This window comes from Ischnura elegans, chromosome 3, assembly GCF_921293095.1.
Source record: "Ischnura elegans chromosome 3, ioIscEleg1.1, whole genome shotgun sequence".
In the NCBI taxonomy this organism is placed as follows: domain Eukaryota; kingdom Metazoa; phylum Arthropoda; class Insecta; order Odonata; family Coenagrionidae; genus Ischnura; species Ischnura elegans.
In genome coordinates, this window is record NC_060248.1 from 20,515,681 (window position 1) to 20,538,131 (window position 22,451).

The 22,451-nt window shown below is 39.0% G+C and overlaps 3 protein-coding genes across 6 annotated transcripts in view; 1 reads left to right on the plus strand and 2 right to left on the minus strand.

Moving 5' to 3' along the window:
• The window catches only part of LOC124155517 (probable ATP-dependent RNA helicase DDX27), a 38,615-nt gene extending 36,069 nt beyond the window's left edge, over positions 1 to 2,546 (minus strand). Inside the window, exons 1-3 of the mRNA XM_046529407.1 lie at positions 2,414 to 2,546; positions 2,033 to 2,215; positions 1,818 to 1,926 (exon numbers count right to left, since the gene is read on the minus strand). Of these exons, the coding sequence (XP_046385363.1) occupies positions 1,818 to 1,926; positions 2,033 to 2,215; positions 2,414 to 2,503 (382 nt within the window). The 5' untranslated portion in view covers positions 2,504 to 2,546. The remainder of the gene's footprint in view (positions 1 to 1,817; positions 1,927 to 2,032; positions 2,216 to 2,413) is intronic.
• A 209-nt stretch (positions 2,547 to 2,755) lies between these two features.
• LOC124155518 (flap endonuclease 1) lies at positions 2,756 to 11,737 on the plus strand. The gene is made up of 8 exons (XM_046529408.1): positions 2,756 to 3,024; positions 3,107 to 3,209; positions 3,309 to 3,475; positions 3,555 to 3,664; positions 3,741 to 3,944; positions 10,921 to 11,139; positions 11,224 to 11,418; positions 11,561 to 11,737. Exons 1-8 carry the CDS (start codon positions 2,943 to 2,945, stop codon positions 11,624 to 11,626), a joined length of 1,146 nt encoding a protein of 381 aa, XP_046385364.1. The 5' UTR covers positions 2,756 to 2,942; the 3' UTR covers positions 11,627 to 11,737.
• The window catches only part of LOC124155516 (ubiquitin carboxyl-terminal hydrolase 20), a 41,945-nt gene continuing 31,224 nt past the window's right edge, over positions 11,731 to 22,451 (minus strand). For all 4 annotated transcript variants that reach the window (XM_046529406.1, XM_046529403.1, XM_046529402.1 and 1 more), the window contains 4 exons: positions 18,480 to 18,606; positions 18,215 to 18,368; positions 13,698 to 14,014; positions 11,731 to 13,195 (listed from right to left, as the gene is read on the minus strand). In XM_046529406.1, the coding sequence (XP_046385362.1) occupies positions 12,797 to 13,195; positions 13,698 to 14,014; positions 18,215 to 18,368; positions 18,480 to 18,606 (997 nt within the window). In that variant the 3' untranslated portion in view covers positions 11,731 to 12,796. The remainder of the gene's footprint in view (positions 13,196 to 13,697; positions 14,015 to 18,214; positions 18,369 to 18,479; positions 18,607 to 22,451) is intronic.

Below are 22,451 nucleotides of genomic sequence, written 5' to 3' on the forward strand. Positions count from 1 at the left end.
TATCCAGTTCACCCTATCAAATGCTTTTTCAAAATCCACAAACCAGACATATATGTCCTCGTGATATTCTGGGTTCCTCTCCACTAGAGACCACATTATTGCAATTGCATAACGAGTTGACTTCTCTTTTTTAAAACCAAACTGATTTTCAGTCTCCCATCACTACCAGATTTTTCTTACCTGGGGCGTCTCTAATTATTTTCTTAAGCTGTTCATACACCTCATCTACTTCTTCCTCCCTATGATTGCTAGTGGGCATGTAAACTTGAAGCACCACAAGGTTGGTGGCCCACACCTCAATTTCAACCACCAGAATCCTATCGCTTACCCGGTCTATACCTTCCACACTCTTACCCATCTTCCCGTAAAATACTAAAGCTACCCCTCGCTGGCTTCCCCCCCAACCACTATATATAACCCTATAACCATCACTCCAATAGTCCCTCCCATCCCTCCACCTCACCCCACATAATCCTAAGATATCTATCCTCCCTTTATCCATTTCCCTTTTGATATTTTCTAACTTCCCCACCCTCACATTCCACATCCCTACATTTATAGCTGACTTCTTCTTCTCCATCTTCTTGGTCTTCTTTTCTTCATTGCTACTGCTGCTGGTGATGATGATAAGTCTCTGCAAGGATTTCTTATGTTGACGACCCCGAGGACCTTGCAGACCTCGCTGCCATGACCAACAACCGCTCTTTGCGAAGGGGTCCCGGTCGATGAGGTTCCCAGGCTCATTTGGTTGTAATCCATGTTTTCAGGGAAGAGGTAGTTGGTAGGGTTTCCCACTTCCATTCCAACAGTGTTCTTCTCGTGACACCATCACTTGGACTGCTTTTCGTGTGGCTGCTACCCTTCAACCCTCCTGGCATGGGTGGCCCTACTGGGAATAATTTAGAATTAATCCCACCAGTGCAGCTCTAGGAGTCATAGGAACATGCAAGCCTTTCCACCGTGACAAGGTTGTAGCCCAAGAGAAAGGGGAACCATGATATCAGGAGAAATTCTACATGGCATTGGAATGTATGCTTCTCCATTACATCTGGTAACTACGATGAGAATTCGAGGTCAAGAATCATAAGAAAGAATCTTTGTGACACTACTGAAATATACCCCTATCAGTTTCCATCGATTTGCATAGCTTGAAAAATAATGTAAGATGTTCAAATATTGATTCCAATGACTTTTCTTCTGGAAGGCTCATCACACCAGGGTTATATCTTCCTTCCTAGATACGTGGATGCCAAGAAAATGGAGCAATCTACCTTCTTCCACTTCTATTGTCAATCGAATAGCAGGATACCAGCTTCTCAGGTGAGTCAGGATCTTCTCAAATTCTCCATATCCATGAGGCTCAATGAAGAACACGTCTTCCAAGTATCAAAGAAAGAGCTTTGATTTACTTCACCCTGCATCTAAAGACTTTTCCTTTTCAACCTCAATAAATAGGTTGGCAAAGACTGGACAGCGAGGTTGTCTCTCTTTCCAGTCTTTGCCAACTCCCAGTCTTTCCCAACTTTGGCAGCTCCCTTTGATTGTAAGGAAAATTGTTCATTCCAAATTAAGTAGGAATTTTTTTAGACAATACTTCACCATTTTTGTTACTTTACTTTTAATCAACACATCATTGTAAATATATTATGCCAAAATTCCTTGATCTCCATAGTTTGGCAGATATACGTATTCATGGCAACACTTGATACAGGAGTATTTTTCCAATAGAGTGACATAAATATGCACCGAGCTCTAAATTATAATTTCACGGTCGAAACTTTATAACAAAACGATTTCAACAAGAAATGTGCTCCTACCTTTCTTTAGCTCGTCTTCAGACAGAGAAATGTCATCGTCAGAATCTTCATTATCCGAAGGAGATTCGTTTCCATTCAAATTCTCTTCAGTTTTATGGCAAGCGGACTCCTAAAATATAAATTATTCATATTCAGATACTCCAAGTGCAGGTCAAGGGAGACATCAACGCCGGCTTATTTTCATCCTATAGTTTAACAACAGCTAAATTACATACCTCTTCCTTTCTTTTACTTCTTATAGCCTTGATCTTATCGTCAACCTTGTATTTAACTTTCCGTTTTATATACTTGGTAATATCATCCCATACATCGCGGTTATATTCATTAGCGCTGCTGACAAATTTGAAAGCTGTATCGAAATCGGCATTCTTCTTATTTTTTTGCTTGCTGGGCTGAAACTAAGATTTATCAGGGATAAATAAATTATTCACAAATTGACAAACGAAAAATACACCTATTAAATTATGTATAGCAGGTTACAAGCTAATGTAGATCCAAAGACCGACGATTTCACCAGCAGCAACGTTCATTTGAAAAATTCCTCGGTTTGAAGCTACAAAGAAAAATTTCAAATAGGATTTGGCCCAAATATTTACCTCAGCTTCGTTATCAGAATCTTCTGAATAATCCGGTACTTCATCATCATCGCCAATAGTTCGTATCACGTCGACCTTCCTCGTGGCCATGTTTACATCCGTTTACAACGGGGTGCGAGCGCATGCAAAAATTCGTTTGTTCTCTCGAACAATTTTTGTTTACGAACGAAATTCAAGTGAAAATAAATCATTACAAATTTTATTTTATGAGACATGACACTAAAATTCCCTACAAATACGAATTTAAAAGATAAGTAATTTAATTCTTTGTGGCTGGAATGGAAAACTTTGAATCTTTACGGCGAGTAATGATAGAAAGTGTGTTTTGACTAGCATTCTTATTCCCGCCGAAAGCAGTAGCCCGGCAGCCCGGCAGTTTCATTAGGTTGTCATGATCTATTGTGCTGCTGTGTTTGTGAATTGTCGATGAATTGACTGAGTTTGGGAGGTGTGTTGTTTCTTTGAGGTCCCGGAGAAATCAGCAACCGTCTCTGCATTTATTCTCTCTACGTACTGAGTTACCATTACAATGGGTATTTTAGGGTTGTCCAAATTAATCGCTGATATAGCCCCAATAGCGGTTAAAGAAAGCGATATCAAGAATTACTTTGGTGTGTATTTTTCACTTAAGTTGTTTCTTCTTTGTTGTGAATGTTTTAGATATTTTATGTCTTATGATTCCTCTGTCATTAGGAAGGAAAATTGCAATTGATGCGTCCATGAGCTTATATCAGTTTCTTATAGCCGTTCGAAGTGAAGGATCTCAATTAACATCGGCAGACGGAGAAACTACGAGGTTCGATTACTTAGTGCATATTTAGGCTGAATAAAGTATTATACAAGTTTGTACCAGATTACTTACTGAGCAATGTCTTCATCTGTTTATTTCTTGTAGTCATTTAATGGGAACTTTCTACCGTACAATACGTATGGTCGAGAATGGAATCAAGCCAGTGTATGTATTTGATGGCAAACCTCCTTCTTTAAAGTCCGGGGAATTGTCGAAGAGACAGGAAAAAAGAGAAGAAGCTCAGAAAGCTCTCGAGAAAGCTGAAGAGTCTGGTAATATTTTGCTCACAAATCTCCCGTAATTTGGAACTATAATTTTATGATATTTACTACTATTTCGTCTCATTGGCAGGTGATTTAGAGCAGGTGGATAAATTCAACCGTCGCCTCGTCAAAGTGACCAAGACACATGCCCAGGAGTGCAAAGAGCTTTTGTCATTGATGGGTATACCATATGTTGATGTAAGCTTTCTTATTATTCACGTTGGTGCATATGGAATCCTGTTTAATCAAGTACTAATGGCTGCTTTATTTTCAGGCTCCTTGTGAAGCCGAAGCTCAGTGTGCAGAATTAGTGAAGGGTGGCAAAGTTTTTGCCACCGCAACAGAGGATATGGATGCATTAACTTTTGGATCTAATGTTCTTGTAAGACACCTTACTTTCAGTGAAGCGAGGAAAGTTCCTGTCCAGGAATTCCATTTAAATCGTGTGTTGCAAGGCCTGGAGCTAAATCAAGATGAGGTATCTATTGATCATGTTACAGTATTTTTGAAGAAGGAACAGACTTTTTATGCGAGTCATTTCCTCTATTAGAGACTTAATTCTATCTCTTGAGTAATCCATTGTATTTTCACCTGCAAACAGCATGTTTTGCCAAAGACTTGCCATGTCACAACATGCTTGTTAATTTCTTAATGCGAACTTATATTCCCATTGGAAGACACTGGTAATGGCATAAATGAATAGTAAGACTTCAACTCAAATCTATTGACTCATAATTGAAAGTACATTGCATAATAAAGTTTATGGTATTGTTGCCGAGATTGCATGAATAAATATTTTTGTTCACCGACCAATCAGGGCAAAACATCAGCAATAAAGAAGTAAACTTAGAACTATTCTGCTGAAAATTACAAATAACATTTTATTATTGTGCGAAGGCTATGCAAATGATTTAATGCATGTTGTCTTTAAAAAGTTGCTGTGGTCATTGCAATTCTACCAGTTAAAGTAGGTTTACATGGAGCATTTTATGAATTACCCCAGCCTATCCCCTTTCTCCCTTTCCCATGGACTATAGCCTTGTTGCGGTGGAAATTTTTTAAGTTTAATCCATTTTACTTAATTTGATTGATATAACTAATAGAATAGTTTAAGGTTTAATAAATTATCCCTCAGAAAGCTGTAAAACTCACCAATTTCAACCATTTATCTTACAATTCTGATATTTATTAATATCACTCATACCGCTTATCCTGGTGGGTATTCCATACCCCCACACACCCTGGTATTTGTTGCACCTAAACCCCCCAGCCCTAATTCCTAGCTGAACCCCTGCACGTGATGGTGTCAGTTAAAAACACTTGTGTAATGCAAGTGGGAAACCCTACCAACTATCTATTCCCTGAAAACATGGAATATACCAACCAAATGAGCCTCTGAATCTAATCTGAAGTTCTCAAAGGGGGGGTATCGTTCACTTGAGAAAGGTCGGCAAGATCCTTGGGGACGTCAACATGCAAGATCCTTGCAGAGACTTATCATCATCAGATGCAGCTACAATGAAGAAGGAAGAATAAAAAACCAAGAAGATGGGGAAGAAGAAGTCAGCTATAAATGCAGGGATGTGGAATGTGAGGACAATAATGAGGGCGGGGAAGTTAGAAAATATCAAAAGGGAGAATAGATATCTTAGGATTATGTGAAGTGAGGTGGAAGGATGGGGGGGACTATTGGAGTGATGGTTTTAGGGTTATATATAGTGGTGGGGAGGAAAGCGTGTGAGGAGGGGTAGCTTTAGTATTAAACGGGAAGATGGATAAGCTTGTGGTCGGTATAGACCAGGTAAGCGATAGGATTCTGGTGGTAGAAACCGAGGCGCAACCCACCTACCTCATGGTGGTTAAAGTTTATATGCCCGCTAGTAATCATAGGGAGGAAGAAGTAGATGAACAGTGAACAGATGGAAAAGTCCAGAGGATATAGGGAGATATCAGATAGACTACATTGTGGTAAGACAGAGGTTTAGGGATAGTGTGAAAAACTCGCGCAGCTTCCCTGCAGCATATGCGGATTCAGACCACAACCTAGTGGTCATGAAATACAACGTGAGATTTTTAAAAGACTGCTGAAGGGGACAATGAGGAGAGGATATCAGGAGCTAGTGGACATTAGCAGACGGGAGATTGGAAGTACACAGACTAGAGGAAGGGTGGGATAATATTAAAATGGTAATATTCAAAGCAGTGGAGAAGTCATTTGGCTACGTTGACAGCAGAAGGATAAAGGAGCCTTGGGTTACATAGGCAATGGTAAATGAAATGGAAGAGAGAAGGAAGTGTAAGAACTTGGACACAGAGGAGGGCAAAAGAATGTATAGGGAACTAAATAATTGATTACGGCGTGACACTAAGAGGGCAAGGGAAGCTTGGCAGAAAAGGCTGTGTGAGGAAATGGAGAAGTTCCAAAAGGATGGAGGAGGAGGCAGGTATTACGTCAAAGTTAATCACTATCAGGCAGCAAAAGAGGGCAAACCATGCCTAGAATTGAGGCTAAAGATGGAAGGATGCTAAGCGAGCGAGAAGAGGTACAGAGTAGATGGAAGGAAGACGTGGAGGACCTGTATGACGGAATGAACAGACCAGAGAGATTGACTCTAGAGGAGGAAAGTGCAGTGGAGAAGGATAATCTTGAGCCAGGGATATTAGATTCGGAAATAGAGAAAGCACTTTGTGATATGAAGGCTAGGAAAGCAGTGGGAGTGGACAGTATCCCATGTGAGCTGCTGAAGAATCTAGGGAGGGATAGTAGGAAAAGGTTTTTTGAGCTAGTATGCAGGATCTATGAGGAGGTATGTTGGCCAAAGGATTTTGTGAAGATTGTTTTAATTCCGCTTCCGAAAAAGAAGAAAGCTGTTGAATGCGGAGATTATGGGACTATTAGCCTAATATCGCATGCGGCAAAAGTGGTACTTAGGATATTGAAAAGATTAATGGAGGCAAGGGCAAATGAGTACTTGGGCAAAGATCAGTTTGGTTTTAGAAAAGGGAAGTCAACTAGTGATGCAATAGCGATAATGAGGTCCCTAGTGTAGAGGAGCCTAGAATACGACCAGGACATGTATGCCTGTTTGGTGGATTTTGAAAAAGCATTTGATAGGGTGAACTGGGTAAAGTTATTGGATATTATCAAGAGAATAGGTGTAGATTGGAGGGATAAGCGACTGATTCTTAATTTGTATATGGCCCAGACTGCACAAGTGAGGGTAGCGGATGGAGAATCTGGGTGGGCAAGCATTGGTCGAGGAGTGAGGCAAGGGTGTCATGTATTGCTGCTGATTTTCAAGGTGCATGCTGAGGAGATGGTAGAAGAAGCATGAGATGAAACTGGAGGAAAAGTGGGTGGAATGATGTTTAAATCATTGAGGTTTGCGGATGATCAGGCTTTGATTAGCCAGTCAGTTATGGCCTTTAGTAGATGCATTAGGCAAGCGTTGTGATTGTGATGAGCAGAATTACAGTAGCTTACAGTGTATAGCTTACATTCAGGTGGAACCAGGGGATGAAATGACATTTATGTCAAATTATCAAACCTGTCACTGGCATCTAGGGTGCCTGAGTACATGTGTACAAAATTGTACAAAACTTACCTGTATCAAATAAAAAGTTTTTTCAAAACCTTTTTCTTTCAAAAGAAGTCTTTTTAGAAAGAGTGTCAGAGACAGCTGTTGGAAACTGGAGTGAAAGTGGGAGGAATGAGACAGGTGAGAAGAGGTTTTCCTTAATAGTCACTGCTGTTTTACATATAGGCTGAGGATATGGTAAGAGAAGCATTGGGCGAGTTGGAAGCTGGAGTGAAAGTGGGAGGAATCTTGTTTGAATCAGTAAGGTTCGCAGATGATCAGGCGCTCATTAGCCAGTCAGCAAGGGGACTGCAGGCTCTAGTGGATGCGTTACACGAGCGGTGCGAGGAATGTGGGATGAGGATTAATCATAAGAAGATCAAGGTAGTGTGGTTTTGTAAAGCATAGTGAGCGAGGAATTTGAGACTTGGGATGGTCAGATCGGATACCTCGGATCCAAATATCCGTGGATATCACCCTTCATTGGGTACATCAGATCCAAAGTCGCGGAAGACATCGGATCTGGATCCGAAATTTTAAATAATAGCTTCAGTGAATGCAATGAATAATGGTGGAAAGAGTTCCGATTCTATCTTCGAATGCGCCGTTGCATGCGATTCTTGTCCTACTCATGAACCGTTTTGTTTGAAAGCTCTTGCAGAGGTCGTAGGAGAATTTCAGCCGTGGAAAATAAAAATAACAAAATATGAGTGGCACATAGTGTGACTCTACCCAAGAGATTGAACAATCACCGGGGAAATCTCAGCAACAGGAATTTGAAAATGCATTTGGATCCAATCCGAAAGATCCTGCTCCGAAAATCAAGAATCCGGATCCGATTAAAATCCTGGATCCGCCCATCCCTGTTTGAGACTCAAGATATAAGTAGGTAGGGAAAAATTTGAGGAAGTTGAGCAATTCAACTATTTAAGCAGCACATAAGAGGAAAAAGGATACAGTAGTAAGGACATCGGGAAACAAATTGCATTAGCAAAGGAGGCGTTCATGAATGAGAAGGAGCTTCGGAGAGGATCGTTATGTAAGAGTTTAAAGAAAAGGTTAGTGAAGAGTTTGATCTAGAGTGCAGCTCTCTATGGTGCTGATACATGGACACTTAAGGAAGGAGGACGAGAGATGATTGGAGGCATTCAGGATTTGGGTATGGAGAAGGTGAAATGGACAGAGAGGAGGAAGAACGACGAAGTGCTGGACATGGTGGGTGAGGAGAGGCAACTTTTAGGTGAGAAAAGGAGGAGACAAGGTATGGATGCTGGGAGTACTTAGTGGGGAGAGGATGTTGAAAACTGTGTTAGAGTGTAGAATATTTGGTAAACGAGGGAGGAGAAGGAAGAGAATAGGATTATTAGATAGATTGAAAGGGAGTAGGCCTTAGAGAGAATTGAAGACGGCAGTGCTGGAAGGAAAGGGAGGCTCGCATATAACTTCTTTAGGACTCCATGGAAATCTACCTTAATCGGTAGAATACTATAAAAATAATCCCCTTTCTCAAGTTTCTTTCTTCAGTGCAGCATAGGACTGTATTTCTTCTATCGATACTTCCACTGCAAAAGCGCTCAAAAATCGCCCACAAACTCCCTCCCTCATCTAGGAGCCCAAGAATATGAATGCGCTCAGCTGACAGAAGCTGGAGCACAAATGCTTGCCTCCAAGCTTCGGAGGTGAGCATTGCTCCAGCTTTTCACAGCTGAGCGCATTCGTACTGTTGGGTTCCTAGATGAGAGGGGTTGATCCAGAGGGCAATTTTTGAGTACTTATACTGTGGAGGTACCGCTATCTAACCATGAGCATTGTTCTCTTCCTCCTTATCCCTGCATCACCTAACAATTTTCCCTGTGGAGAAAATTTGATGGTGATATTTGGCACTAATCTTGTTGCACCTTGTATATACTTAAAACTTGTAGTGAAGAATATATGAAGCATGAAATTTTTTTTTCTGGTTTACAATATCTTTTCAAGGAAATGTTATGAAATAACAAGTGTCATCAAAAAAATCGACTTGGTCGATAAAGTTACATATTTCTTCACAATTGATTTAATTTACTACCTCACAGGGATGTCGACTTACAAAAAATATTGGGGGGGTCCAAACCGGGGATCTTGCCCCGGGTAATTTTATAAGTATGAGTTTTAAGTTTTTTTGAGCATTTTAGAAGAGTCATATGGTCAACATTAGAACCCTGATATCTCGAAACTCGATATCTGGACACTCCGGGGAAAATCGACAAGCCTGACACATTTTTTCCTCGCACCCGTAACGAATTTTTGAGGGAGCTCGGGCCCCCTCAGGCCCCATGGAGTTGGCACCACTGCTACCTCATGCTCCATTGCCAAGCTAAAAACACCAAGGAAAAGATTTAATATGGAAATTCTTAGACATGCCCAAGATTTGAACCAAGAACTCCCAGTTGGTCTCCCAATCTTTCTTATCAGTTACTCTATAAATTCAAAAATCATTAATCAGTCAATTTCTGTGGGGCCTACTGAATATGCTGTAGGCATAGCCATTCCATATTGTGGCGCAAAAGAGAATAGCTGTCTTACCAAGCAATTGTTGAAGAGAATAGCTAGAGGGGTTTAGGACGTGGGGGTACCCTCGCCCCAGGAAACTCGTGTTCCCCGTAATTATTTCACAAATCATAATTGTGGCAGCTTTCCTTCACATAGTGCTGGCTACCTCTTTCAATATTATTCATAAATTTCATCAGAAATTAGGTTTAATTCACGTTCTGAGAAGGCTAAATAAAAAATATCCAGGAAGAAATGGCTCTTTTTGAAGTGTCCAGACGTATCAGAGAATGGATAGTTCCTTTCCCCATCCCCAGACAAATTCTCTGGCCATATCCAAAAGCTGTTAGTTTGTTGGCTCATGGATGACTTCAGGTTTTCCTCGTGTCATCTATTTTAGGTTCACCTGGTTAGGTAGGTGAGGCTGAAAGTCAATTAAAAATGGCAAAGGTTGGGGTATCACTCAAATATTGATCGCCAGGCTAAGTATATTTGTCACTGTATTCAAAATGTTCTCCCATATCTTTGAATTTCTTGTGAAAATTAAAATCAACTTCCCAAAATCTGTTGAGCATGGGTTGTATGCATTGTTGAAGGCTAAAATTTTTTTAATGAAATCCAAGCTCTGAAGTTAATTACAGGCATCCCCTGAGTTACGTAAGAGATGCGTTCCGGCAGACTATGCGTAAGTCGAAATTTACGTAAGTCGAACCTTTGCGTTGGCGCTTCAGAGATTGCTGTATAACAAGTTGTATCGTACAGGAATGAGCGCAACCACATACGCCACCACATCCATCGCTAGAACTGCAAATTTTCACGTTGATTGCTGACTTGGGATTTATAAGCGATTTTTCTACAGAAATTAATGAAATTTCCTTCGAGGAATGACAAAAATGGGTCACTTTGTTATTTTTAGCACGTAAAAAACTCTATAACTATTCGATATTTTTTCTACCATAGGTTGTACGAGCGAATATCTACTTCTTCGCGCTCGCATTCGAAAATTAACGTAATCATTTGAAATACGGTTATCGCTTACGTAAGTACGGATTTACGTATGTCGTGACATACGTAACTCGGGGGATGCCTGTACGTACTTTTGAGAAGCTTGTTTATTTAATAGTTTAATTGAAGGATAGATTACTAGACAATTTTCATAAGGATATAAAAATGAGCTTTACTGGAGGTGTGAATGAATTCAAATCATCGAAAGGCATGAAGTCTGTAAGATTTATTTATCACCAGGTCACTTCAGACTGCCTAGTTGTTCACTACTTGCTTCACCTTCAGCTGTTTGGAAATATGATTTCTTTCTTTGATGTGGATGGATCTTGTGTGCTTGTTTTTCAGTTCATCGATCTTTGCATACTTCTGGGGTGTGATTACTGTGACAGCATTAGGGGAATAGGACCCAAGCGAGCTATTGAATTGATTCGCACTCATCGAAATTTGGAAACTGTGCTTGAAAAAATTGATAAAACCAAGTATCCCCCTCCATCAGACTGGATTTATCAGCAAGCAAGATCATTATTCCAGAAACCAGAAGTGACCAATGCAGATAGCATTGAGGTGATTGATTGTCAATGATCTTTTTAGAAAAATAACAACGGCCAAAAAATATTGTTGCTCATACTGTCCTCCATAATATTGCAGCTGAAGTGGGAAAGCCCAGATGAAGAAGGTCTCGTCAAATACCTGTGTGGTTCCAAAGGATTCAGCGAAGACCGTGTGCGCAATGGAGCAAAAAAGCTCTTAAAAGCTAAAGGAAGTGGTACTCAAGGTAGATTGGACACCTTTTTTAAAACCATTGCTCCTCCTGCTGGTAGTACTCCTCAGAATAAGAGGAAGGTAAGTACTCATGGAGTATTTTCCAATTCTTATGTGATGTCACTTTTGATGCTAACAATGTTGAAGTATGTTTATATCCTTGTAGTCAAATGCCTCTAAGGGAACCCCATTTACTTAACCTTTACTGTGTACTTCTTCGCAGGTGGATGAAAAGAAGGGCTCAGCAAAGAAAGCACGAGGGGGAGGAAGTTTTTGCAAGCCAAAGTGATTTTTTCATAGTACATTTGAATATTTAATGTTAAGTAAGCCAACATTTTGCTTTATATCGTGTTTAATTTTAACATCATGTATTTGAGAAATAAAAATTCACCATTTTGTATTTGTGTTTATTCCTTCAAAGTATTCGAAAAATCCAAGATTGTAGGCAAGACAAATTTAAGAAGGTATCACATAGATATTAAATGTACATTACTTCACATTTAATGATCTGCATGTCACATTCAATCTTGTATTGTCCGCTACCACTTAGTTATTTGGTCAAGTTTATAATAAAAGTTGGGCACTTAGATAACATTTGCTTGTACATTGTAAGGAAGTCAATACTGAAGTATTTTGGCAAATATCACAAAACATTGACTGCTTTGGGCATTCATTATTTCTCATCACATAATGCAGTACGCATTAAATCTCAGAAAAATGCTCCTTTGGATTTCCATTTGGCTATTAAAACCTGCAATTAAATCCCCATTTGTCCCTCTCAGTCCAAAGTCTTTCACTAAACATAGTGAGTTGAGTTGCTGCTTTTAAATGTTCATTAAACGTCTAAGTATTTAATGACAGATGAATAATTGTATTTTTCTTTTTTATGTAACAGACAATCCCAAAAGCTGTAAATGTAAAAAAATTAAATAAAAACTATGCAAGAAACTTAACAAAACATTCAAATAATGTTAAACAACAATAACATTGATGAAAATTCTTAACCTGTTACAATTTTTTACGTCAAGCCTGTAATATAATTCACCAAACCATTTACATATTACCACATATGCATGAACCAACAGTAATTTAATGGAATGCAATCCTAAAATGAACTGTTATCTAATAACTTTGATTACCATACAATGATAATGAAATGAGTAATGTATCGTCAGGTAATAATGACATTTTTTAAACCCAAATTGGCAAGCATACATATACACACACACACACATACACTTTATCACCAATGCACTTTTATATATACATTAAATAAAAACAAAACGTCAACCTACACTAACAGAAACAACAGCAGTGCAGTTAAGGCTAGTGGTAGACCACTGGGAAATGAAACACTCAACAGAGACTGCAATGTGTAGAAATTGACAACAAGAACTTCCAAAATTTCACTCAACACACTATGGAAAACAGATGTAAACATTGCAAATTCATTCATTCCTTAGTTCACAATCATGGGCTCAGCTGCATGGCCATCGACATCATGGCTCACTCCAGCCTGCCTTGCTGCTGCCCCCCCATCAGCCACCTCTCCAGCATCTACCTTTCCCTCTGGCCCCTCCCCTTTCATCGCATCTACTCCTGCCTTCCCCTCCTCACTTGTCACTGAATACGAGGGACTCCAACTGCTTGTACTTTGGCTTTGTGTCATCTCCAACACCTCTCCAAAACCACCCGAACTCGAGTCTCGCCTTTTCCTCCGCACCTTCTTGGCAGCATTCAAGACATTACTGTCTCCTTCCGAACTCAGGCTTAGGCTACGTCCTGGAAGACCAACTGCATTCTGGAAATTGCACGCACCCACTGCCGTCACTAATGACTGAGGACGTGGTATTGGCATCTGTAAATAAGAAAATATGAGTAACTACAAAATCTAGGTTTAACTATGATTTGCAGATGTTTACACATTCAACTAGTGAGAAGTGAACATCATCCAATACCCTGAGCACTTAAGGTGTGAAAGCTTACCCAGGTGTTGAGGATATTTTCTACAAACCTATTTAATAGGGTTTGGGTGTGACAACAGTTTTACCGGAGCTGCAGCACAGTTCTTACGGTTAAAGTTGATGTTAGACTGGTGAAACTGTCATCTTGCCTATAGATCACCACAGATTCCTAAGAATGTACCTTCTACACACTACAGTTCTATACATCGTACATAACTTCTCCGTGAAAGGGTTAAGGACATACCCTTGTTGAGGCAAATAGCTTGAGAAGTGGACAACTGATTGGACATCAGATAAAATACAGGCATTTTTATTTTTGTAGGTTACATCACAATAGATAATTTAAAAAAATATGTGAACAATCCCTATGAGAAATACGGAACTACTGGTACTTACAATTGGTTGAGAGTGATGATGAATGTTTTCTGTACTGTGAGCTTTATTGGTATGAGTTTGCTTTAATGAGGATGCAGAATCAAGGCTTCCAGTGAAACTTCCTGTGATGACAATCCCTGAACTTGTGTCTGACAAGGATGATGCTGCCGGGATGAAGCTGTTATTTCCATTGAATTTAGCAGCTCCTGGAGTACCTACAATTGGAGGCACGCTTCTACCAATCAGGCCACCCTGTCGAACCATCACCTCAGGCCCTCCACCATATATTCTGTGAAAGAAGCGCCACTGTTCTTCAGACAACTGCGCATAATCTGAAACTGAAAAGAAGAAAAGATAATATAAACTCTTTCTCAGCATGTGAAGAGAATGCATCATCACAGGTTACCTACTCTAAATGTGTATGGTGTGTCTCATCATCATTGGTGAAAGCCTATACATATAGGTATCATATCACATAAAAAAACAGAAGCAGATTACAAGACCAAAAAATGCTACACAACATCCAAAATGATGGTTCTGAACAGAAAAAAAGTTACCACCAGGAAGGAAAAACTTTTTAGAGCTCACCACCAAACCATGGCCCTACAATCAGTAACAGCAAACACACTGAACATAGAGGAAGGTGCTTTCTTTCATGTTTGTCAACAAGTAGTCTAGACCTGCAAAGGGACTTTAATGAGGGGGTGCCTCCACTCAGCAGTTGAAGAAATACCATTCCTGTGCACCCAAAGGGATAAGGGCCCAAGAATGAAGTGGCTTTAAAAGGCATTTCTTCCCAAGCACAGGTCTGCTGCATTCATGCTTCATTCCATTTTTTGTCAGCAAAAATTAGATGTTAAAGACTTCTATCTGAATCTACTTTTTCTATTCGTTAAAAATACATTGATACACTTAACTAAATAAGCTTTATCCTAAATGATATATGTAAACACACAAGCTATTCATAAAGGAATATCTAAGGCAAGTAGGACATTTCACTTCACAATAATAACTTTTCCATTAAATTAAACTGATGCAGTTTAATCACTTTATTATGATTTTCAGGGCTGCAAACATTCTAGCAATGGTAATAACAATAATGGTAAATCGCATCTGAACAAAGCACTAACTCTAAAACACTCATGACTTTTGCAAATCCAGAGAAGTGACTATTCGACAGCCTTTCTTCCCTACCTCCTATGTCCCTTTTGCAAAACAAGAATCAAAACATTCAGACATCTCTCCTAGCCAAGATTGCTGAGGGAATTCCAAATATTATAACAGTAACTATCCCTGTATAATAAACCTACACACACTAAAAATTTATGAAAACCTTGCCATAAAATCATAGCCACATTCCCAAATCTATCCCATTAACAATGAATGGAGAAAATCCACCTGTAATAATCCTCTATTTTACGAAAACTCCTCGTAATGCGAAAATAACCTCTTTATAGCAAAATTATTCACTAAGAAATTACATTACCATGTATTTATAAGGAATTTCATTTCCAATTTCCACATTATCCTTAGAGTTAATCATTAATGTGTCCCTCAGCCTCGTTTCCACACATCTAATTGGGCGTTGCTATTATGGGTGCACTTTAACAGAAGAAGGAACGACAGAATAGACTACAATGCCTTCTAATTCAGCATCTTCCAGACGATTGTGGAGAGTGAATCTAGTAGGGGGCTAACAGGGTGTTATCAGGTATTTATTCAGTCTTTATCCCACAAAATTATTTCATACAATAATTATTTAGAGTCTGATAGTACTAATCCAAAGATGCCAGCTTAGTCAGTGAAATAATTTGGTAGCCTTAAGACAACCTAATGCAAAGGAATGCCCTATGCCCAATCATGAGTGAGCTTCCCGAGTTAGACTCGGTGGACCAAAGGTATGCATGGAAATATCAGAATGAATGTACATATTATGACTATTTTAGAGGCAAAAGAGGGAATTTCTGTATGGGGTATATATATATACTTGAATTCCAGCGGTTAAAAGAAATGAAAATCATACCAACCAAAGAAAACCTCCAACCCCTATCCAAATATTTAACAAAGGTTAAGATCTCCCAATACACAAGGCATTGGAGGCTGTCGACCAGACGCATGCAACACAATCACCCTCTGTATAACCTCTTATGAAGCACTCACCCTCTCCCAAGTCCCATAGAATTTGTAATATGTATGTTTTACTGTTATGTTATGGAAAATTATAGTTAAAATAACAGTAAAAAAGTTATTTACTGTTACAAAAAAATCATCTACTGATTGTGGTTTTCATCTCTATTCTGATGTACTCTAATAATAATTATAATAATAATAATAATTTTTTATTGTTCCTAGAGATCACATGTTCCGGTGACATTGGAAGTCGTCAAAATAAAGTAAATAATTAAAGTAATAGTTACAAATAAATGAAGTGATATAACATTTACAATTTTTACAGATAAAAGAAAAAAAGTTACAATTTTAGTGGTTGATGGGCAAAGATTACTCCAAGCTCAACATAAAATCCTTCAGGCTATAATAGTTATTTTCCATTAAATATTTCTTCAAAGCATTCTTGAATGGTGTAGGTGGAAGACATTTAATATCATACGGTAGCCTGTTGTATATTTTTGATAGGGAGAAAAGGGGTCCTTTTTGGCAGAAAGTGCTATGGTAGTCTTTGAGGTGAATGTCATTGGTGGTTCTGGTAGCGTGATTATGGAGAGAACTATTTTTTGGAAAGTATTCAGGGTTATTCTTAACAAAAGAGGCACAGTTGAGTATGTACAGTGATGGGAATGTTAGTATTTTCAGATCATTGTAAAGAGGTAAGCCAGGTGCTCGCATAGAAACTCTGGCCATGGCTTTCACTGCACGTTTCTGCATAGAGAAAACTTTGTGGCAGCAGCTAGCATTACCCCAAAAGATGATGCCATAAGTTAGGTGAGGATATATTTTGGCATAATATATCATCTTCAGAGTATCAATGGTAGTTACTTCAGCCAGCTTTCTTATAATAAATATGCCAGTGGATAGTTTATTCATTATATAATCAATATGTGATGACCAGTCAAGGTTGTCAGTGAGGATAACACCTAATAATTTTGTTGAACCCATGGATATGCAAAAACAGAGATATGACACATCTCCTCCCTATTAGAAAAGTCCCATAGCTCATTAGTACTCCTTCCTCAATGAGTTTCCATAGGGTAGTTTCCTTCATCAAAGAAAACGAAAGGTATTGATTGCGATTCGTTACCCACCATTAGTGTATTCATCATATACAAATTATTTTGTTTTAGAAATACCGGTTTAGACGAATGGCAAGGGTCAATTTTATCCTCATTTGAAAAAGGCCAGATTGGCGCCCATGCCATGCCACTCCACTTGACGTCACAGGGACCTAGTTTCCATACGAGTAGATAGGAGTTTTACATCGTCTGAGGTTACCAATGCATGCATGAGGAGCTTAGGGAAACATCTCTTAATAATCACCTATTAAAACTGGCTAAGTTCGGAAAGTTTTCTTCGTTTGATAAGGTAATAATAATCCTTAATAAAGCCAAGCGCTACCGGCTAGCATGGTACTCTGCTACCCGCTAGCATCCTGTGTCGTATCAGAGCTCAGAACCTCGCCTCAAGGTCGTCTCAGTTGCGGCAGCGGGAACCAGAACGACGTCACACGGAGTTTTTCCCGGCATTCATACTTACCCGTCGCGTTTTCGCGCGCTTGAAAATTTTCATTTTCATTTGATTGCAAAAAATAGATATCGTCATTTAACAATCTAAAAGCGTGAAATACGTACTCCAGGAGTAATAATCTTTCGATTTAGGCAATAAAAAATTTTTAGGTAACCACCCTATTCCCTTTTCGACCAGCAGGGAAGAAAGGTGTCTCTCTCCTAGATCGCAGTGATTTGTTGTTGCTCTCCCTTACAAAGTGAACAGTAGAGAGTTATTGCCCATTTAGCACCAAGTTAGTACTACTAGACAGTATTTTTTTTCTGCCAGGGACTTCAAACTCTAGTGGACTCTTCCAAACTTCAAACAGGGATCATCAAACTGGTAAAAACAGCTCATGGTGCAAGGGAACCTAAATAAAATGTCACAGTGATAACAAATCAAAATGATTCAAAAGAAGAGGTTCGAAGGACAGGAATGAAGAGGAGAAAAAATATCACCATGTGTCCGCAAATATAAGGTTGATGTTAGATTGTCAAAAGCTCGATAATTTAAGCATGACTGCACTCAGCTTTGGGTTATTGTTAATAACACGTAAAACTTAAATATCACAGCTTTTTTATAAAATGTCTATCACAAGCTTTTTATTCTATTATGAAACAAATATACAGGATTATACTGGCAATGAGGGGTACAAAGATTTCTTTGTTGTTAGTAAGCAATTAGAGTTTAGAGAACCAAAGCCTACGATTGCAAAAGGTTAAAAATTATATTAAAGCAAAATTTACCAATCTCTAGTGTTAGTTCTCTTATTTTACTTTCTATCTCAAAATCTAAACGTCTAAAGAAAATGTTCTCACCTAATTTAAGAACTTGAACACCATTCTTAGTGGTTATTATGGATGTATTATCAATTGCACCCGGAGGTTCAGGTTCCTTGCCCTTCACAAAGCCATGCCACTGCCGAAACCAGCTCATAGCTATTGCATATATTAATGTTGGTGACTCTTCAGCCTAAATGAAAGAATTGCAGAAATATCCCAAGGCATTAAATGAGCAAATTGTGAAATGATGTCACAGTCACAGTGTTCACTGATACAAGTAATTCATTCAGAATTTACTCACTTGAAAGTCCTTCTTAAGCTGCAAAAACTCCTCTAATTCTTGCTCAATTCGACATTGCAGGGCTTCCTGTTCTGCTTGGCAAGTGGAACATTCATAAAGTCTATTGCAGGCAGGGCCCCCCCCAAACCTGTAAATAATGAAATCATAAAACCCTACAGCCCTAAATAATTGTGGATGAATTCTGAAATATGATTCTCACAACATTAGCAACAACTCCTTTTCCTTAAAAATAAAAAATTACTCGTTAAACAATATTAAACTTGTATTCTGAAGGCATGGAGAAGGCTCTGATGTATTAAAAGAAAGGACATTCGACAAAACATAAATAAAAAACACCAATCCATATATATGTTCAACTTAATTAGAAGTGCATTGCTCTAAAAAGAATAATAGGATATTGTAATTGCCTACTAATACTGACACAGGTACTTCTTAGCCTTGCAATATCTAGTTTCTTATCATTGTTAAATAAATGGATTTTTATGGTGCATAGTCAATCACTCACTTTAAAGAGATTTTTTTTATAATCCAAATATATAATAGCAGGCTTTCTTCTGTATTACAAAAGCTGTATTTTTACCTGTATTCACCATAAGATCTTGCCAAGTTAAAAGAATTCAAAAATTCAATATTTGTGGTCAAATTTTTTATACTAATTTGGCAGAATTTTGCTACAGAAATGTGACTGCTTGTTTCCATATTAGTTTGCCAGAATTTTTTATGCATAACTTTCAATTCATTGGAAACAAATCTGTTTTTGAATGATTTGATCAACCTCAGTATGATAATGTTAGTAAAATGTAATATTTCTGACAAATATTTCTCGAGTTTGCAGCCAGGTTAATGCTTTTATACAAGCCGACGTTTAAGTAAAAAAAAAAGTAACTTCCGACTTCCATAAAGTAACACAGCCTTGAGGATGGGAGACAAGTCGTCTCCCGAAATGTCAGCTTGTATAAAAGCATTAACCTGGCTGCAAACCCGACAAATATTTGTCAGAAATATTCACCAGGATAAATTAAAATCATATATTGAATGTAATACTGACTGATATTAAAAATCAAAAATACCTAAGTGAAAATGAATACTTAGGCTTGCATAATTACTAGTTAAAAGCAAGAGATTAAGATCAATAAAATTGGAAATTATGTGATTCTACTAGTTTTTTTGCAGGACAAATTCTGAGTCTCAGCCTGTTCCATTATTATGTCACCAATTTTGTTCTCAATTCTTGACTTTTTTTCCACTTTATAGCATTTACCCCTTTTGCACCAAACGTTGGGTGGAGCCGACAGGCATTTTCATATGCAGAAGACATACAGTCAGGTATAGCCGTCTGGGATTTTTCAAGGGAAACGACCTAACATTAGCTCTAGCCGACGTGAGGGAATGATAGTGACTGCTGAGGTAGCAATTGTCGGATGCATTCAGGCCTGGTCTGAGACCCAGCTTAGAGAGTTCTTAGGGCCACTCCTCAGCAATTAAGCCTGACCCTCCCACACATTTACGATCATCCTCTTAGTCCCTTATGTTCACATGATGTCGATCTTAGTACCTTATGTTCACTAACTTTGTCGTTATTAATGCTATAAATCCGTTTAAAATTCCACAATTCTTAGCAAAATGTTAGTAATTCTTATAGAAGCGTAAATTATTGAAAATCAAATGCAATACAGTGGAACCCCGATTTATCGTTCCCGCATTCATCGTTTTCCCGCATTCATCCTTCGCCGCTCCTGGTCCCAAATTAAGTTCCATAAAGACAATGTAATTTTTTCCCGCATCTATCGTTCCCCGAAGTATCGTTTTCCCGCATTTATCGTTTGAAGATCCCGATCCTGTCGAATAATTTTCCCGCATTCATCGTTTGATAAAAATGAGACGAAGTGTTTACAACGTGTTATTTATGGCTAATAACAACAGACACATAGTTTGAATCTTACCCAGGAGATTGAAATGCGATAGGGAGAAGCAGAGTGCCGCGGGATAGTTACATTAGCGCATTTCCCAAGATCCGGTATCCCCCTCCATTCAGCACTTGCCTCCCCCCGGTTGAAGCTTTCTTCTTCGCCGAAATAAAAAAAGGTCCCAGCTCGAGCAGGGATCGTATTACGACGACCTTAGCTTCGAAAGAAAATATCAAGTTACTCGAGAACAGAAGAAACCTTTTTCACGCCTCCCCCTTTCTCGACCGCTGACTCGCTTCAAAGATCCCCACCTCTGGAGGTCAACTGCTGCATGAATCACCGATTAGCCCAAAAGGTGTGTAAAAATGATTTTCGGCAATTAGTAGTATATTTTTATTAGATTGAGATATTAGTGATGTGCACGTAATTCAAAAAAGAATGATACCAACTACGACATATTTCTAACGTTATTTAACCATTTTAAGCAAGGAAATAGTTGGAATAATACGATGGTGATTTCTGGCGAATATCGATATCCTCGCAGCTGATTGAGAGCTTCACGGCAGTTGATGCGGATTTTTTTCGAAAACAGGGCGTCTGGTTACAATTTACTAGTTACGCTACAAGTCTCACTTGTCTGAGGTGCTAACGAAGCGATGTCTTCTCAGGATATTTTGTTTCTCCCTACTAGCAATCTGAATTCATCTGCTCATCTAGAGCTACGCTACTTATTGTTAGAAATGAGTGGGTAAGTTGCCTTCTCTATAGGATAAAAAATTTCATTGCGCAGTCATATGGTCATGCTTCACCCTCTGCAGTAAGCTCTGCCTACCCCCTACGCGAAAGCATTAGTGCCGGACTTCACCTCGTACGAGTGGTTCCATACTTTCCGGGGTGGATTGACTTAAAACTAGCGAGTGTTTTCCGTGTGGGTTCAATGGAGTCCGGTTTCATTTTCATTAGTTTTATTCTTATTCATCTTCGGACCATGGCCCTTCCGAAGACACAAGTGAGAACTTTAAAAGATGGACTGAAAATAATTCATGATGAAGAAAAGAATCCGGGCTAGATGCGCGTGAATATTGCAGAACGCCTCGGTATGTCCGGTAGCACATGACGGCAGGGGTGGGGGCAGAGCGAGATCCCTGGTGAAAACAAGAAGTGGGATGAAGCCGAGGATCAGGTGGGCGTGCCGCTGACGATTAACGCCACATTGCCTCAATCACATTAAAAATTTAATTGCTAGAAAGGAACATTTCAAATAATAAACTATTTTTGGCCTTCTTGATCCATCTCATAACCAATCACTGCGACGGCGAAATCAGTTGTTTGAGGCATAACACGCACCTTTCTCTCGTAAATACATGTAATTGAAATGGCATTTGATGGACAAGAATTTTTACATCAGACCGAAATGCATAATAGCAGTGAAAATTCCGAGTGGAGTGCAAACATTTTTTTAGCAAGGCGGCTAGTTCCCTTAGGATATTAGAAAGAGAGATAAGTCGAATCAACAATATGACCTAATTGTTTCCATAAAGTAATAATATTCCTGTAATCAGCTAAAATCTCGTTTGAATCCATCAATGAATATCATAATTTGCAAAAATCCAGCGGATCCTGGGACATAGGCAGCCCGGACAAACTTTCCCGCATCGATCGTTTTCCCCCATTCATCGTTTCTTTCATCCATCCCCCTGAAAAACGACAGATCGAGGTTCCACTGTATATAGTTTTAAAAAAACACTGGTAACACAATAAGTTGACCCTGGATTCCCGCTAAGGTAGGGTTAGAGGGCCAGGGTAAGGGACAGGCGCAGGAGTTGGGTCCCAAATCTGAGGGACGAAAATACCAGGGTAACTCCACCCCAAAAAAAGAACTCTGCACAGACAGATTTCAAATATTCTTATGCTACTCATAGCTCGGAAAATGTTTCCTATTGTACGCGCCAGCAGGAAAGGGTTGTTTAACAGCCATACAGTAAAGTAATCATCTTCTTATAAGTCTTCAACATTATGTTGCATTCCTTAATTCATCAATTTTCCAAACACTATCTTACCACTG